General features: G+C 39.7%; 1 protein-coding gene across 1 annotated transcript in view; it reads left to right on the top strand.

Annotated features, from left to right (window-relative positions):
* The window catches only part of EDC4 (enhancer of mRNA decapping 4), a 2,017,057-nt gene that overhangs the window by 1,632,139 nt on the left and 366,674 nt on the right, over positions 1-18,244 (top strand). Inside the window, exon 22 of the mRNA XM_044082055.1 lies at positions 5,170-5,325. Within this exon, the coding sequence (XP_043937990.1) occupies positions 5,170-5,325 (156 nt within the window). The remainder of the gene's footprint in view (positions 1-5,169; positions 5,326-18,244) is intronic.

The raw sequence follows: 18,244 nt of genomic DNA, 5'->3' as shown, positions 1-18,244 counted from the left end.
TTTACTCTATGTGCATACAGACCTTTTAGGCCAAGACACTCTTCAACAGCTACTCCTTTCTTAGAGGTTAATGCCCAAGATTTTTTAACAGACAGTCACATGCTCCTCTGTTCCACACTTTTGCAAAGCATTATAAGTTAGGTGTAATTTGTAAGGAAATAGGTGAAATCTCCTGTGCTCTACTGAACTTTGTCATATATTCTCAACACAACCAGAAGCCAACTTACCTTATCTGTACATCCAGCTGCAAATTCCCTTCTGTTACTGCAGCAGTGCGTACTCATATAGTTACCATTTTGGTAAGTTGCCTGTACAAATGTATTATGTTCAAGTAGGAGCACTCTTGCTTTATAATTTGTCTCCCTCTTCCTCCTTTTACATATTGGGGCCAGGGTGGTACTGCATCAGCTCACTTCCCCCAACACCTCTAGTAGTTGCTTTTTGCATAGTACCAGGAGAAAAGGTGGAGAGGGACTCACATAACCATTTTTTTTGCCCTGAGGTGCACCCAAATTTAATAGGTTCCTTTGCTATGTAGCCTAAGGACTGGGGTTTCTGACTAAGAAAGAAATGAAGGTGGTGGGGGGTTGCCTGTTTGTTTTACAGGGAATGCGCTGACAACCCGTAGGAAGAGGTCAGCCAGTGTGGGATGGGGTGGGGTCTGAGCTCTGGAAGTAGGGCCAGACTTGGGGCCTCATCTGCAGCACAGTTCCCCATATGTTGCATATTGGTCCTACTTGAGCATCTGCTGCTGTGGTAAGTTCCTTACACACAACAGCACTTTGGTTCATGGCAGGAAAGATGCCCCAGCTTTTTCAGTTTCTGACCAGATAAGACATACACTTAAGGTGAGAAACTTGGACGCTATGATTTACTGTTTCAGGAATCTCGTCTCAAAGGTCTGCTGCTGTATTAAGTATATTTAAGCACAGATGCATTATCCCCGTTTCATGCAGGGCAATTTGTGCTGAGTGTTGTACACAGAACAAGTTTTCTTAGGTGTGGTCAGTGAAGCCTAGCTACATTTTGTGTTTGAATTAATTTTCTCCCCCCCGTGTAGTAACAGTCATTTCACTAGTGAACTAGCGATACTAGAATACTTACCCTTTTATTTTACAAGATAACGAATGTGTCTGCCTGTGTCAAAGAAGACTGTCACACTTGCTGTTTTATTTCAAGGGGGGAAATGTAGCTCTTCATATGCTGGTCAGTTTTTTATTGTCATGTTGGACCTGTGAGAGAATTTGCATTTGTCTAGTATAGGCATGTTTAGTAAAAGGATCTTTTGCTGCTAAGTCTGTAACTTGGACATGAATTTGGCTATTATTTGTTGTCGGGCATGAATTGTGAAATAAAATTATTCTTAAAAAAAAAAAAATCACATTTTCTGCAATCTCAATTAATAGCCCTCTTTTTCACATTCTTTGTCATTTAGGCTATAGTTCATAGGTGTTTACTAGGTTAAGGACCATGCATCCCAAATCTATGACAAGTTCTGATACCCATGGTAAATGTAAGCAGGGGTTTGGAAGATGAACCATTTACAGGTTGCCTGTGTCTATTAGAGACATAGGTGCCAAACCAGGGATGCATTTCATGTTTACCATCCAATTGTCCAGGTTATACTTGAATTGGGTTAGGAAGGAACTCTGCTCCATATGGGTGGGCAGTCTGTTCCATAGACAGGGTATTGTTTGGGATACATACCTGTCTCTCCAGCAGCTCCTATTTATGTTACAGGCAAGGTTTAACTCTTTAGAGCAGGTAATTCTGGTGCTGTTAGTTTTGTGAATATGTAGGAGGTCCATCAGAGTGGGGTCTGACAATGCCCTATATGCCAGGCATATACCTCCCCTCAACAGCATGTAGGAGACAGAATACAGGGATAGAGCCTTGAGGTGGTCTGGATAGGACATTTTACTTATAGTTTCATAGGTAGGTACTAGGCTATTGGCCCTAGGGCCTATATAAGCCTAGCCAAAAAGGTACCCTGGTTTTCGCCACTCAAGAAAATTATTATGCAGATTAAATGTTTATTTTCTTGTGTCTTATTTTAAAAAAATATTGTTTAATTAAAAAGTGCACTCACACATTTGTGTTGCATACTTTTGGTTTATAAGACAGAATAAGATTGGGGCATTAGATTTTGACTACAATGTAGAAATATGCAATCTTGGTACTGCTGTGTTTTTCCCTTTGAAACAGGTAACAGAGAAAACTGGTGTATGTATGGATGTGTTTGTATGCATTCTAAATATTTACAAATGCTACTTTGTAAATAGCATTTGTAAATATTTAGAATGCGTGAATGGGCGTTCCTTCATTGAAGGTTGTGCGTTAGGCCTGGCAAGCCAGCACGTAAAAATCTACTGCCAATCATTAGCGGACCGGAGTTCCACTGTGGTGACCCCTAACCAGGAAAAGCCGAAAGACACAACAACAGCAAATATTTACAAATGCTATTTACAAAGTAGCATTTGTAAATGTTTAGAATGCATACAAACACATGCATGCATACAAATATTTACAAATGCTACTTTGTGCACTTGGCTTTTTACTACATGAAAATGTGTTATGTGGTACAGAAGAACCCAGAGCAAGACCTTTTCTGGCTTTGGTCTGAAGTAAATGGCAGTAGTGGAAGGTAGTAGTGGAGAGAATCGCAGATACACAACTTTTGTGTGTTGAATTGTTTGACGAGCACTGGATAGGCCTGTGAGTTGTACAGTGGGTAAATTTGGCAGCTAGTTACCTAGGAATAGGGCTGTGAGTTGTTACAGTGGGTAAATTTGGCAGCTAGTTACCTAGGAATAGGGCTGTGAGTTGTTACAGTGGGTAAATTTGGCAGCTAGTTATTTAGGACAAGGTTATCACCAGTGAATTGACTTTATAAACTTCAAATAAGGAATTATTAAACATAGTCATTGTTTATTTTCATTTTCCTGAATGAATATTCCTCGAGTATTCATTCAATTTGAAGCAGCCAGCTGTCTTACTTATACAAACATTTATGACAGTAAATCATTCCTTGCTGTGCTTTCCCATAGTATTGTATGTGTGCAGCGTTGGTAGCTGACCAATGAAAGGTTTCCAGGTAATAATTTATTTGTAAGTTCTGCACCTTTAATGCTGTATTGTAGGTATGTACAGTAGGTCAACGGCATTTACGTTGGCAGGAGCAACAGCACTAGTCAGGAATGTCTATACTTTGTAGGAGACGGTCACCAATCTGTCAGCTGGTTTACAAGTCCAAATATTCTAGCTCTGCCTCGGCACCTTCTCATTTGTGTAGAGTGTTGCAGCACTTGAATCAGTTATGGTTATTTTGATAAAAAAAATGGCACAACATGTATGCTTCTTGTTCCCAGCTTGCACTTTGACCTAATACTGCTGTAGTTAGTACTTCTTATGGGTTCTTTGGTCCGATTTAAATAAAACAGGTTAAGTTTCCAATTAGGTAATAAAATAAATGTCAGATTTTATCTGAAGCAGCAGTGTGTAGGGTTGCAGGACGCAAAAACTGTTGTGCTGTACTGGGAAGTGTTTCCATTATTTTTCATGTCACATGAATGAGGTGTTGGTGTTTGATGATCTCCCTAGTATTGGTGTCACAGAAAAAAAGAAATATGGTGATCACCGTGACATCTCCAATGAAATGCTTTGTTTGTGCCGTGAAAGTATTTAGTGCAAACCATTAAGTTTACATTTTTAAGTAATGTCGTACTTGTTTGATTGATGTTTTTAGGGCATTCACATCAATTGATGTTACTACATCTGTCATTCCTTAACAGTCACACGTTTCACTAAGCCACAGTGATGCAGTGTTTAGTTTCAAACTCACTATCATTGGAATACAGTTTTGTTCCAATAAGGCACTTCCAGTTTTATTGGACATAATTTAAAATTCCCATCCTCAGTAGCAGGCAGTGGTCAACATCTGCAGTAGGACAGGAGTTGGCAGTGTGTAAGGAACAGCTCAGAACATTTCATGAAAGTGATTATTTTTTGAGTAGTATAATTATCGTTGTTGCCTTATAACATTTGATGCCTGACTTTTGTGTCTTCTCTCTAGAGCCGGCATATACCCTCCATATGTGAACATGGAGTTTTGTGGGGTGGTTTCTGTATCTCAAAGGCATGTTGATAGGTAATATACAAACCTCTAAAGTGCTCATAGGTGTACATGTATTATTTGTTTGTGTCCTGGTGTCCCAAACTGTTTTACGTCTCTGAATTATACCCATTGCTTCGTGGCGTAAGCTTCAATAAACCCCTGATCCTAAGGATGATAAAGGAGGCATTGTAAGTTTATAGTCAGGGGAGCAGTACTTCATTTCAGACAAGTATAGGAGCTGTACAGCAGGGCAGAAATGTGCTGCTGTTTAACATTCAAAAGCTTCAGAGTGTTAACATTCCCAGCATTCTCCAGTGAACTAATGTTTATTACCTGGAAAGCACTGCAGCTGTGCCTTTCACTGCATTTTGTTTTTTCTTTGTAAGTGTTTTCATGTACCTTGAATAGTGACATTCTACAGTGTAGGGTAAAATGTTTGTGAAAATGAAGTGAAACACTATGCCAGCATTTTTTAAGTGAACAGTAGCAGTTCACTCCAAATCATCAGTGTGTCATTTGTGGTACTTAGAATTGTATGAGTATTGTTCATCCAAAATGCAGTAGTGTTGCAATGATACTGCATTAATAGATTAACAACAGAGATTGCATACATGGTAGGTCGCACTGTTCAGGGACTAGCTGTGTTAGGCAGCTCTAGTAATACCTTTTCCTTTCCTGCTCCACGTCTGGTATTACTGTCAACCCAGAGACCTTACCTTGTTTAACATAACATTTTCAGTGTACTAAAGAATTATCATCTTAATTTCTGCTTACCAGGTACTTCATTTGCCCACATATCTTGCTTCTGCTGTTCAGCTCCATTGTTGACCAACATTTGTCATTGGTATTTGATTATTGTTCTGCATTTGTCAATGAAAACTGATTTGTGTTTTACATTTTCATTTGAAAATGTTCTGTTTGAGGAGTTCTAGGTGAGATTACACAGCATTTCATGAGAGATGGTTTTAAAAGAAATTCACTAGACTGTAAAAGATAGACTTGGGGTGCTTGGAAACTGGTTAGTCTTTTCCTTAACTCATCTGGTATCCGTGCAGAGAGAAGAATAGAGCACATTCTTGCTGAAGGGCAAGAAAGAAACGGGCAGTTTCAAGACAACCTATCGCAGAGTCTTTCTCAGACATTGCCTAATGCCATTTGCAATCGATTAGACAAAACACTTCGCGACGAAGTCAAGAAAATTGTACCTCACTGTAAGTTAAAACTGAAATTCTGACATTTTGTTTTATACTTTTAACTTTGCAGTCTAGTTCTTGAAAGGCACTTCAAAGCACATTTTTAGGTTACTCGCCACCTTACATTTCAGGTACATCTACATCCAGGATACTTTTGGGATGGCTTTTGGAATAAGTGCGGTTTTAAGTGTCATGTACTAGAACATTTTCCAGTATGGCAGCATATCCTCTTGCAAGTAAAGTGCTTATTGATGGAGTTTCGTAAAGTGTACTGCATTTGCTTCATTGTCGCAGTGTTGCACACACTGATTACTTAGAAAGCCTGCATGTTTATATGTGCATTTCATTTTATGAACTGTCTAAAAGTTTTCACTTAGACATAATCCTTGGACCCGAGGAGCGCAACAGACCCAGATATTGTTTTAAATGCCCAATACATCAGCATAAGTGTTAGGAGTTTCATGTAGTTGTACCAAGGCCATGTTTTTTGTAGCTTTCCAGGTTACATCTGTAGCATAGGGCATGCAAGTTTTGTGGTTGATGTGTGGAGTATTATAAAACTGACTGACCAGTATGTATCGCTTTGCAGGTTTTGTTGGGCATGTATGTGAACTGATCCTTTATGGATCCTTTTCAGACAGTACTTGCACCACAAGGTCAAAGGTGTATGTATTTTGCATGGATGTTTTAGAGTAAACATCACTTTTTGGTGGAACCAAGCAAATCACCATACTTTGAAAAAATTACTAAAAACACAGTGAGGGTATGCACATTACACATTACAGCATCTGAAGATCTTCAGGGAGGGGTATTGTAATGGTAAATCATAACATCTGTGTTTTACCCACCTTATCTTTCCATTCCATTTCAAACCGTATTTGATGCACAGAACTTCCATATAAAGATAGCATTGCTAAGAGCATTCGTAATTTCTTCTGTGCACTTTGGTGTTTTCTACCTTTGATACCAGTGTAATTTTGACTACATCTTGTCCATACTTGTTGATTTTTTTTCCCCTTTAGAAATCTTCAGTTTAACATCTTATAAGCAATTTCTTGTGGTTGCGGTTGAACTTAGTTCATTTCTCTTAAATGTTTCTTATTGTTCTGTTAAAACTGTAATGTTTTCTTAAGGATGGAGTCCAGAAAGTCTGATGACAAAGTATGAATTGTTGTAGGAAGCTGCAGACAAGATAATGTTTACCAAAACGGTTTTTAGTCCGTTTCTTTAAGCTTAAGTGATCTGAATGACTTTTTGCACTCTAGTAGGACATTTTACTGAGCTTGGATACATTTGTGTGCTTTGTTATTTTTGTTGATGAATAAAATACTTACATGCAATGTGCTGAGCTTGATGTCAGTTATTAAAGGACCTAAAGGAAATAAAGCCCGCCTCCTCCACTTCAAAGTATTGCGTCACTGTCCAAAGTGCCAAAATTGTCTTCACTAACCTTGGTGCTATAATGAGATGAAGTCTTAGTGCACCTTATGCTGTAGGGGGTAAAGCCTTGACTACGGCCTTTGAAATCCAAGTTTGATTAGCGACTGTGGCACTTGATGGTGAGGCAGGGGAGGAGTATCATGTGCATCATTTGGAGAGTGTTGCTAGCACAGTGCCTGTTGGAGGGCAGGGATGGAGCCGTCAGGCAGGGTTCCGTGTAGAGGTGGGTACAGGCATGGCCACCCCAAGTGATGATGGTAGCCCATGATGGTCTCACATGGGTAATTGCACTGTGTGCCATTAGATGGGCTTTTGTGGTCCCTGTGGTGATGTAGATGCTCACTTCACCACCCACTTGGAGGGATTAGGGCAGTTCATACAGAAATACTGTTATTGCTGGGATGCCAGAGAGAGAGAGAGCACAGTCTCCCCAAAGGTTGCTTAAACAATGGGCCTTTCCAGATGGCTGCCACTCTAGATAGATCTGAGAAAGAGATTCGCTTCTAAGGAATGAATTGGTTTCAGGTTCAGTGGGAGAAGGTTTGATGGTTGGTAGGCAGAGAGGGAAATGACACTGAAAAAAAAAAGTCCATAGTGATACCTTTATTAGTATTTATGTTGGTATCTCCTGATACATCTAGTACTTTAGGATGTAGAGCATTATGCTGTTTGGGTTGCACAGTTTCTTACCAGAGTTCCACCTTTGAGTGAATTCAAGGAAATGTACCTTCTGTCCCTAACTGTGATATTATACACACAAAAATCTAGTTTAAACAATAAACAAGATAGGAATTTGCACACACAGCTGTGATTACGGTGCTGTTGATGGTGCAGCAGGACCCTCCATTTCAGTCATAGTTTTGTGAAACCTAGTTTGGTCTGTAATATAATCTTATAATTATGACATGAGTTCAAGTTTCTGAATGCTTCTGTAACTTAAGAATTTCTTTTTGGTCACCCAGCAGCTGATACTATTGCTGACTTGTAAAACAAAGACCGAACAAGTTCCTCAGAAAGTATGTTTATATCAGACACCTCAAGTCTCAGAAATATTTCAGTACAAAGATGAGGCCTTTTTGGAGGAAAGGGGCTCCTTCACAGCACATCTCTCTGCAAAAGGAGTTGATAGTAAATCATTCCAGCTATAAGTAAGGTGCACCAAGGGTGGGCAGTTGCAGACAGATACCTTCGTATTTACTGCTTTCATCCCTTTATCCTGTCCCCAGTACCACTCGGTTACAGACAGATATTGTCGTATTTACTGCTTTCATCCCTTTATCCTGTCCCCAGTACCACTAGGTTACAGACAGATATTGTCGTATTTACTGCTTTCTTTCCTTTATCGTGTCCCCAGTACCACTAGGTTACAGACAGATATTGTCGTATTTACTGCTTTCTTCCCTTTATCGTGTCCCCAGTACCACTAGGTTACAGACAGATATTGTCGTATTTACTGCTTTCATCCCTTTATCCTGTCCCCAGTACCACTAGGTTACAGACAGATATCTTTGTATTTACTGCTTTCTTACCTTTATCCTGTCCCCAGTACCACTCGGTTACAGACAGATATTGTCATATTTACTGCTTTCATCCCTTTATCTTGTCCCCAGTACCACTAGGTTACAGACAGACATCTTCGTATTTACTGCTTTCATCCCTTTATCCTGTCCCCAGTACCACTAGGTTACAGACAGATATTGTCGTATTTACTGCTTTCATCCCTTTATCCTGTCCCCAGTACCACTAGGTTACAGACAGATATTGTCGTATTTACTGCTTTCTTACCTTTATCCTGTCCCCAGTACCACTAGGTTACAGACAGATATTGTCGTATTTACTGCTTTCATCCCTTTATTATTTCCCCTAGTACCACTAGGTTACAGACAGATTGTCGTATTTACTGCTTTCTTCCCTTTATCCTGTCCCCAGTACCACTAGGTTACAGACAGATTGTCGTATTTACTGCTTTCTTCCCTTTATCCTGTCCCCAGTACCACTAGGTTACAGACAGATATTGTCGTATTTACTGCTTTCATCCCTTTATCCTGTCCCCAGTACCACTAGGTTACAGACAGATATCTTTGTATTTACTGCTTTCTTACCTTTATCCTGTCCCCAGTACCACTCGGTTACAGACAGATATTGTCATATTTACTGCTTTCATCCCTTTATCCTGTCCCCAGTACCACTAGGTTACAGACAGACATCTTCGTATTTACTGCTTTCATCCCTTTATCCTGTCCCCAGTACCACTAGGTTACAGACAGCTATGGTCATATTTACTGCTTTCTTACCTTTATCCTGTCCCCAGTACCACTAGTTTACAGACAGATATTGTCGTATTTACTGCTTTCTTACCTTTATCCTGTCCCCAGTACCACTCGGTTACAGACAGATATTGTCGTATTTACTGCTTTCATTCCTTTATCCTGTCCCCCAGTACCACTAGGTTACAGACAGATTGTCGTATTTACTGCTTTCTTCCCTTTATCCTGTCCCCAGTACAACTAGGTTACAGACAGATATTGTCGTATTTACTGCTTTCATCCCTTTATCGTGTCCCCAGTACCACTAGGTTACAGACAGATATTGTCGTATTTACTGCTTTCATCCCTTTATCCTGTCCCCAGTACCACTAGGTTACAGACAGATATTGTCGTATTTACTGCTTTCTTCCCTTTATCGTGTCCCCAGTACCACTAGGTTACATACAGATATTGTCGTATTTACTGCTTTCTTCCCTTTATCGTGTCCCCAGTACCACTAGGTTACAGACAGATATTGTCGTATTTACTGCTTTCTTCCCTTTATCGTGTCCCCAGTACCACTAGGTTACAGACAGCTATTGTCGTATTTACTGCTTTCTTCCCTTTATCCTGTCCCCAGTACCACTAGGTTACAGACAGATATTGTCATATTTACTGCTTTCATCCCTTTATCCTGTCCCCAGTACCACTAGGTTACAGACAGATATTGTCGTATTTACTGCTTTATCCTGTCCCCAGTACTACTCGGTTACAGACAGATATTGTCGTATTTACTGCTTTCATCCCTTTATCCTGTCCCCCAGTACCACTAGGTTACAGACAGATTGTCGTATTTACTGCTTTCTTCCCTTTATCCTGTCCCCAGTACCACTAGGTTACAGACAGATTGTCGTATTTACTGCTTTCATCCCTTTATCCTGTCCCCAGTACCACTAGGTTACAGACAGATATTGTCGTATTTACAGCTTTCTTCCCTTTATCCTGTCCCCAGTACCACTAGGTTACAGACAGATTGTCGTATTTACTGCTTTCTTCCCTTTATCCTCTCCCCAGTACCACTAGGTTACAGACAGATTGTCGTATTTACTGCTTTCTTCCCTTTATCCTGTCCCCAGTACCACTAGGTTACAGACAGATATTGTCGTATTTACTGCTTTCTTCCCTTTATCCTGTCCCCAGTACCACTAGGTTACAGACAGATTGTCGTATTTACTGCTTTCTTCCCTTTATCCTGTCCCCAGTACCACTAGGTTACAGACAGATTGTCGTATTTACTGCTTTCATCCCTTTATCCTGACCCCAGTACCACTAGGTTACAGACAGATATCTTCATATTTACTGCTTTCATCCCTATATCCTGTCCCCAGTACCACTAGGTTACAGACAGATATTGTCGTATTTACTGCTTTCATCCCTTTATCCTGTCCCCAGTACCACTCGGTTACAGACAGATATTGTCGTATTTACTGCTTTCATCCCTTTATCGTGTCCCCAGTACAACTAGGTTACAGACAGATATTGTCGTATTTACTGCTTTCATCCCTTTATCCTGCCCCAGTACCACTAGGTTACAGACAGATATTGTCGTATTTACTGCTTTCATCCCTTTATCCTGACCCCAGTACCACTAGGTTACAGACAGATATTGTCGTGTTACTGCTTTCATCCCTTTATCGTGTCCCCAGTACCACTAGGTTACAGACAGATATTGTCGATTTACTGCTTTCATCCCTTTATCCTGTCCCCAGTACCACTAGGTTACAGACAGATATTGTCGTATTTACTGCTTTCATCCCTTTATCCTGTGCCCAGTACCACTAGGTTACAGACAGATATTGTCGTGTTACTGCTTTCTTCCCTTTATCGTGTCCCCAGTACCACTAGGTTACAGACAGATATTGTCGTATTTACTGCTTTCTTCCCTTTATCGTGTCCCCAGTACCACTAGGTTACAGACAGCTATTGTCGTATTTACTGCTTTCTTCCCTTTATCCTGTCCCCAGTACCACTAGGTTACAGACAGATATTGTTGTATTTACTGCTTTCATCCCTTTATCGTGTCCCGAGTACCACTAGGTTACAGACAGATATTGTCGTATTTACTGCTTTCATCCCTTTATCCTGTCCCCAGTACCACTAGGTTACAGACAGATATTGTCGTATTTACTGCTTTCATCCCTTTATCCTGTCCCCAGTACCACTAGGTTACAGACAGATATTGTCGTATTTACTGCTTTCTTCCCTTTATCGTGTCCCCAGTGCCACTAGGTTACAGACAGATATTGTCGTATTTACTGCTTTCATCCCTTTATCCTGCCCCAGTACCACTAGGTTACAGACAGATATTGTCGTATTTACTGCTTTCATCCCTTTATCCTGACCCCAGTACCACTAGGTTACAGACAGATATTGTCGTATTTACTGCTTTCATCCCTTTATCGTGTCCCCAGTACCACTAGGTTACAGACAGCTATTGTCGTATTTACTGCTTTCTTCCCTTTATCCTGTCCCCAGTACCACTAGGTTACAGACAGATATCTTCATATTTACTGCTTTCATCCCTATATCCTGTCCCCAGTACCACTAGGTTACAGACAGATATTGTCGTATTTACTGCTTTCATCCCTTTATCCTGTCCCCAGTACCACTCGGTTACAGACAGATATTGTCGTATTTACTGCTTTCATCCCTTTATCGTGTCCCCAGTACAACTAGGTTACAGACAGATATTGTCGTATTTACTGCTTTCATCCCTTTATCCTGCCCCAGTACCACTAGGTTACAGACAGATATTGTCGTATTTACTGCTTTCATCCCTTTATCCTGACCCCAGTACCACTAGGTTACAGACAGATATTGTCGTATTTACTGCTTTCATCCCTTTATCGTGTCCCCAGTACCACTAGGTTACAGACAGATATTGTCGTATTTACTGCTTTCATCCCTTTATCCTGTCCCCAGTACCACTAGGTTACAGACAGATATTGTCGTATTTACTGCTTTCATCCCTTTATCCTGTGCCCAGTACCACTAGGTTACAGACAGATATTGTCGTATTTACTGCTTTCTTCCCTTTATCGTGTCCCCAGTACCACTAGGTTACAGACAGATATTGTCGTATTTACTGCTTTCTTCCCTTTATCGTGTCCCCAGTACCACTAGGTTACAGACAGCTATTGTCGTATTTACTGCTTTCTTCCCTTTATCCTGTCCCCAGTACCACTAGGTTACAGACAGATATTGTTGTATTTACTGCTTTCATCCCTTTATCGTGTCCCGAGTACCACTAGGTTACAGACAGATATTGTCGTATTTACTGCTTTCATCCCTTTATCCTGTCCCCAGTACCACTAGGTTACAGACAGATATTGTCGTATTTACTGCTTTCATCCCTTTATCCTGTCCCCAGTACCACTAGGTTACAGACAGATATTGTCGTATTTACTGCTTTCTTCCCTTTATCGTGTCCCCAGTGCCACTAGGTTACAGACAGATATTGTCGTATTTACTGCTTTCTTCCCTTTATCGTGTCCCCAGTACCACTAGGTTACAGACAGCTATTGTCGTATTTACTGCTTTCATCCCTTTATCCTGTCCCCAGTGCCACTAGGTTACAGACAGATATTTTCATATTTACTGCTTTCTTCCCTTTATCCTGACCCCAGTACCACTAGGTTACAGACAGATATCTTCGTATTTACTGCTTTCATCCCTTTATCGTGTCCCCAGTACCACTAGGTTACAGACAGATATTGTCGTATTTACTGCTTTCATCCCTTTATCCTGTCCCCAGTACCACTAGGTTACAGACAGATATTGTTGTATTTACTGCTTTCATCCCTTTATCCTGTCCCCAGTACCACTCGGTTACAGACAGACATTGTCGTATTTACTGCTTTCATCCCTTTATCGTGTCCCCAGTACAACTAGGTTACAGACAGATATTGTCGTATTTACTGCTTTCATCCCTTTATCCTGTCCCCAGTACCACTAGTTTACAGACAGATATTGTCGTATTTACTGCTTTCATCCCTTTATCCTGACCCCAGTACCACTAGGTTACAGACAGATATTGTCGTATTTACTGCTTTCATCCCTTTATCGTGTCCCCAGTACCACTAGGTTACAGACAGATATTGTCGTATTTACTGCTTTCATCCCTTTATCCTGTCCCCAGTACCACTAGGTTACAGACAGATATTGTCGTGTTACTGCTTTCATCCCTTTATCCTGTGCCCAGTACCACTAGGTTACAGACAGATATTGTCGTATTTACTGCTTTCTTCCCTTTATCGTGTCCCCAGTACCACTAGGTTACAGACAGATATTGTCGTATTTACTGCTTTCTTCCCTTTATCGTGTCCCCAGTACCACTAGGTTACAGACAGCTATTGTCGTATTTACTGCTTTCTTCCCTTTATCCTGTCCCCAGTACCACTAGGTTACAGACAGATATTGTCGTATTTACTGCTTTCATCCCTTTATCGTGTCCCGAGTACCACTAGGTTACAGACAGATATTGTCATATTTACTGCTTTCATCCCTTTATCCTGTCCCCAGTACCACTAGGTTACAGACAGATATTGTCGTATTTACTGCTTTCATCCCTTTATCCTGTCCCCAGTACCACTAGGTTACAGACAGATATTGTCGTATTTACTGCTTTCTTCCCTTTATCGTGTCCCCAGTGCCACTAGGTTACAGACAGATATTGTCGTATTTACTGCTTTCTTCCCTTTATCGTGTCCCCAGTACCACTAGGTTACAGACAGCTATTGTTGTATTTACTGCTTTCATCCCTTTATCCTGTCCCCAGTGCCACTAGGTTACAGACAGATTTTTTCATATTTACTGCTTTCATCCCTTTATCCTGACCCCAGTACCACTAGGTTACAGACAGATATTGCCGTATTTACTGCTTTCATCCCTTTATCCTGTCCCCAGTACCACTAGGTTACAGACAGATATTGTCATATTTACTGCTTTCTTCCCTTTATCATGTCCCCAGTACCACTAGGTTACAGACAGATATTGTCATATTTACTGCTTTCATCCCTTTATCCTGTCCCCAGTACCACTAGGTTACAGACAGATATTGTCGTATTTACTGCTTTCATCCCTTTATCTTGTCCCCAGTACCACTAGGTTACAGACAGATATTGTCATATTTACTGCTTTCATCCTGACCCCAGTACCACTAGGTTACAGACAGATATTGTCGTATTTACTGCTTTCATCCCTTTATCCTGTCCCCAGTACCACTAGGTTACAGACAGATATTGTCGTATTTACTGCTTTCATCCTGTCCCCAGTACCACTAGTAAACAAGTTTCAGAGTCATCTTTCTGCATGGCTAAGGTAACCATAGACAAGTGGATATTGAAAACTATGTATTATAGTTCAGAAACCACAAGGTTTTTATTCATATATGCGAGTCAAATGACAAAGTTCTTATTCCAGACTGTTCCTTTCGTCACAAAAGGGTACTATCCTTTTGTGACGAAAGGAACAGTCTGACCGGTTATAACTTTGTCATAGCTGAAAACTTTATAATCACACAGATTTAATATGGTAGCTATGAATACTTTCCATGTATAGATCAGAAGTTTTAAATGGCTAAACTGGACGTAGAATATATATATATATATATATATATATATATATATATATATATATATATAGTTCCCTATCAAATGATAGAAAACTCATTTGATGGAAAATCATTTGGCTGAAACCAAAACATAGAAAGCTCAAAACACTGAAAACTAATTTGACTGAAACTCAAAACACTGAAAATGCTATATGCCCTTTTCCCCATGGTAGTGCGATCCAGGAGTTAGTATATATAGTTGGGGGGTATGGGGGGCACAGCCCCCCACATACTTCATACATTTTAAAGCCTACACATGGATACTTATACCTACAATGAATAACTGTTTGGAGAAAACAATATTTACATAAACTATTTGGGAGGCTTTGCCCCCCACACCCCCCATTGTGGGGGGCTGTGTCCCCAACACCCCCCTAGCTATATATACTAACTCCAGGATCGCACTACCGTGGGGAAAAGGGCATATAGCATTTTCAGTGTTTTGAGTTTCAGTCAAATGAGTTTTCAGTGTTATGAGCTTTCTATCTTATGGTGTCAGTGAAATGAGTTTCTATCAAATGAGCTTTCTATCATTTGATAGGGGCCCATATATATATATATATATATATATATATATATATATATATATATATATATATATATATATATATATATATATACACACACACACACACACACACACACACACACATTCCCTTAAGACCATTTAACAAAAGTACCTCAGTTTCTACCTGGTATACGGAGTTCCAAGATGACTGCACAGTGATCAACAGACTGATTAGTTTAAACTTAAAAACTGTGAAAGACCCAGTAAAACCAATCACTTTGGGTTAAATTCAGTCATTGGTAATTACACTGCTTTGATGTCAGCAAAGAAGAAAATTGAAAAAAGAGAAAATCAACCACATCATTTTAAGGTAAAAGTCTTGTTATGAAGAATTTTGCAGCTATTCAATAAAAAGTGGTTCTAGTTTCATCTTTGGTGCAGGAAATGGATTCCAGTAATTTAGATGAAACATAAATCAAATACACTCAGAATTTTAAAAGAAGTGAAACACTGAAGAACTATGTAAAGTCAAATTACAAAGGGCTGGAAAAATAGAAGAAGCTTTAACTGTCTGTTCAGATGAACTGATAAAACTGCAAACATCAGAGTTTGAAATGAAAAACATTCAGGCAAAGCATGAGTATTTTCAAGACTTGTTTCAAAAAATAGCATTAGAAGATGCTGACAAAAGCTGCAATTTTCTGCCAGGAAACCGGAAGAAATTGGTGTTTGTTAATTGAGAGGCAGATTGTTTATATTCTCGAAAACTGGTCATAAGGAAGCAGCCAAGACCTATACTAATAGATATGCAATCATGCCAGCAGAAAGAGTTGCTTCTAACAAAGTTGTGGCAGAAAATAAATGTATTAAAAATTGGAGACAACAGAGTATTTCTGGAAAATGATTATTTGCTGTATACTAGGCAGAAGAGAACCAAGTTTATCCCGTCAACTTAGGAATGTCAAGAGGCAGGTGGAAGATGCAAGTTGCTGTATCCATCTGTCTTCAGAATATTTTTTTCTTGGAGGATCCAAGACATTTTTGTTTTTAGAATAGCATAAGGAGAAAAAGTTTACCCAATAAGAAAGTGAACCAGGAAGCAGAGGGGGACTTTGCTTCTCATTCCTGACCATATTAAAGTTCATAGAGATACTTTACAAGTGAAACCTTTTCCATTGTTCCAAAGGAAAATGCTTGAGCAACAGAAAAAAGCACAGGGGCTTACTAGAAGAATCAGGAGTACCTGGAAATTGAACCAGTGCCTGGTCGAGTTGCCACTTTATTCTGCTGCTAAAACCAGACCAAGGAAATACGCCTCGCAGCTCCCATAGCCCCGTTCATTTCCTCCCCTCTCCCACCCACTTTCCGCCCATTTTATGACATCACAGTCATTGTTAGCTGAGGAGGTACACCCTTTTTTTCCATTCTTGATGTCTTCATTCTGTGGATTTACTATGCTTTTCCGTTAAAAAAAACAGTGTAGTAAATCTGCCTATTTAACAAACTCCGATAGTCTGTTTCTTTTTTGAAATAGAATACTGGAGTTTGCACAGTGTTTTCCGGACTACTAGACAATCAGTTTAATTTCTGGATAGTCCAGAAAAAAATGGCTAGGTGGCAATGCTAGGGGCCTGGTGTTAGGAGATTGTGATGATTAGGAAGAATACCAGCAACACTACTAAATTAGCAAATAAGTTGGAGACTGTAGAGCATCTCCCCCAGTAACTGTAGGATTAGACATAGAAAATATGGCTTTAGAAGAAGTGGTTGAGAAGGACTGGAATTCTGTTGACTGTGTTAAACTAGTTGGTGAACTTTAATGCATAACCTCACTTTGTCCTTAATGTGTAGAAAGACACTGAAGGGTCTGAAGAAGTAACAGTTTTTGTTTTTATTAATATTTATATAAAATCATTATGTAAATCACATGTTATATTGTAAAAGAGTTTTGTTTTGGGTGCAGTCGGGGATAGTTTAAATGTGAGGTGGGGGCATCTTATTATTGACTGCTATATATGTTAAAGGTATTAAAGCAAGAAAGTACTTTTTCTTAGTTGTAATGTTTACAGGATTTACACCCTAACAAGGTAGGAAAGGCTGGAAAGAAGCAAGTTAAAGTTAATGTAATGTTGTGATCTTGTGCTCCTGAGGTGGGAGATGGAAGGGTATATTACATATAGAATTAAGACAATAATTTCCGTTGCTTTTACAGGCATGGATGTCTAAATTAACATGCTAGTTATTTCTTGCATTTACAAAGTCATTAGCTGCTTTTCACCACAAATAAAGGATTTCATTGGGAGACAAGTCTTCAGGTGTGCACAGTTAATCATGAGAGGTCTAAACAGTGCATTCTGAATGAAATTTACAAAGATTCTTTATTACATCTGGAAAGCTTCTGGTTTGTTTAATTATTAACTGGTCTTCCTTTTAAATAGGAAGTCTGCGGGTGCAAACAATTATTGCAAAGTCAGAACACTTGTCTGCTGAGTTAAATGTAGACGCTCTGGTGGAATTGGTATTTAAAGGTACTTTGGAAAGCAATTCTGTAAAAAAAATATATGAAGTTTGAAACTGTGGGAAATGAATACATTGTACAAGTAGTTGCCTCCCCAGCAGCCTAAATACTTTAATGCATTGAATGTAACAGTGCACAATTTAGTTTATTTAAAGGTAGCCTGTACAGTTCCTCTTATGGGTAAAAGTTAACATTTACTGAAAGCATGCAAGCTGTTTTTCATAGCTGAGAGAGAAGTAGAGATATGAAAAGTACAGGTAGGGATCAGTTTAAGTGGGAATGCAGGCTGCAAAATGCAATTGAGTATGGGTAACCAAACCTGCTCTTCTATGGTGTGGAAAACACATTTGTTTGTTAAATGTACATAGTTTTGTGTGATGTCCTTCTATTCCCATGTTGCAGTATTCATACTGTGGGATTTCCAGCCCTCAGGCGACGCAATGTTGGCTCCTATACAAAAGCTTATGCCTGGCTGCCGTTGGTGCATAGGACATCACACGTAGGGCCATAAACCATGGAGTATAAATGTGACGTCAGCACGCACAGACCTCAGA

Source organism: Protopterus annectens, chromosome 8.part1, assembly GCF_019279795.1.
Source record: "Protopterus annectens isolate FY-2018-M chromosome 8.part1, PAN1.0, whole genome shotgun sequence".
Classification (NCBI taxonomy): Eukaryota; Metazoa; Chordata; order Ceratodontiformes; family Protopteridae; genus Protopterus; species Protopterus annectens.
This window is presented reverse-complemented; position numbering and strand designations above follow the sequence as displayed.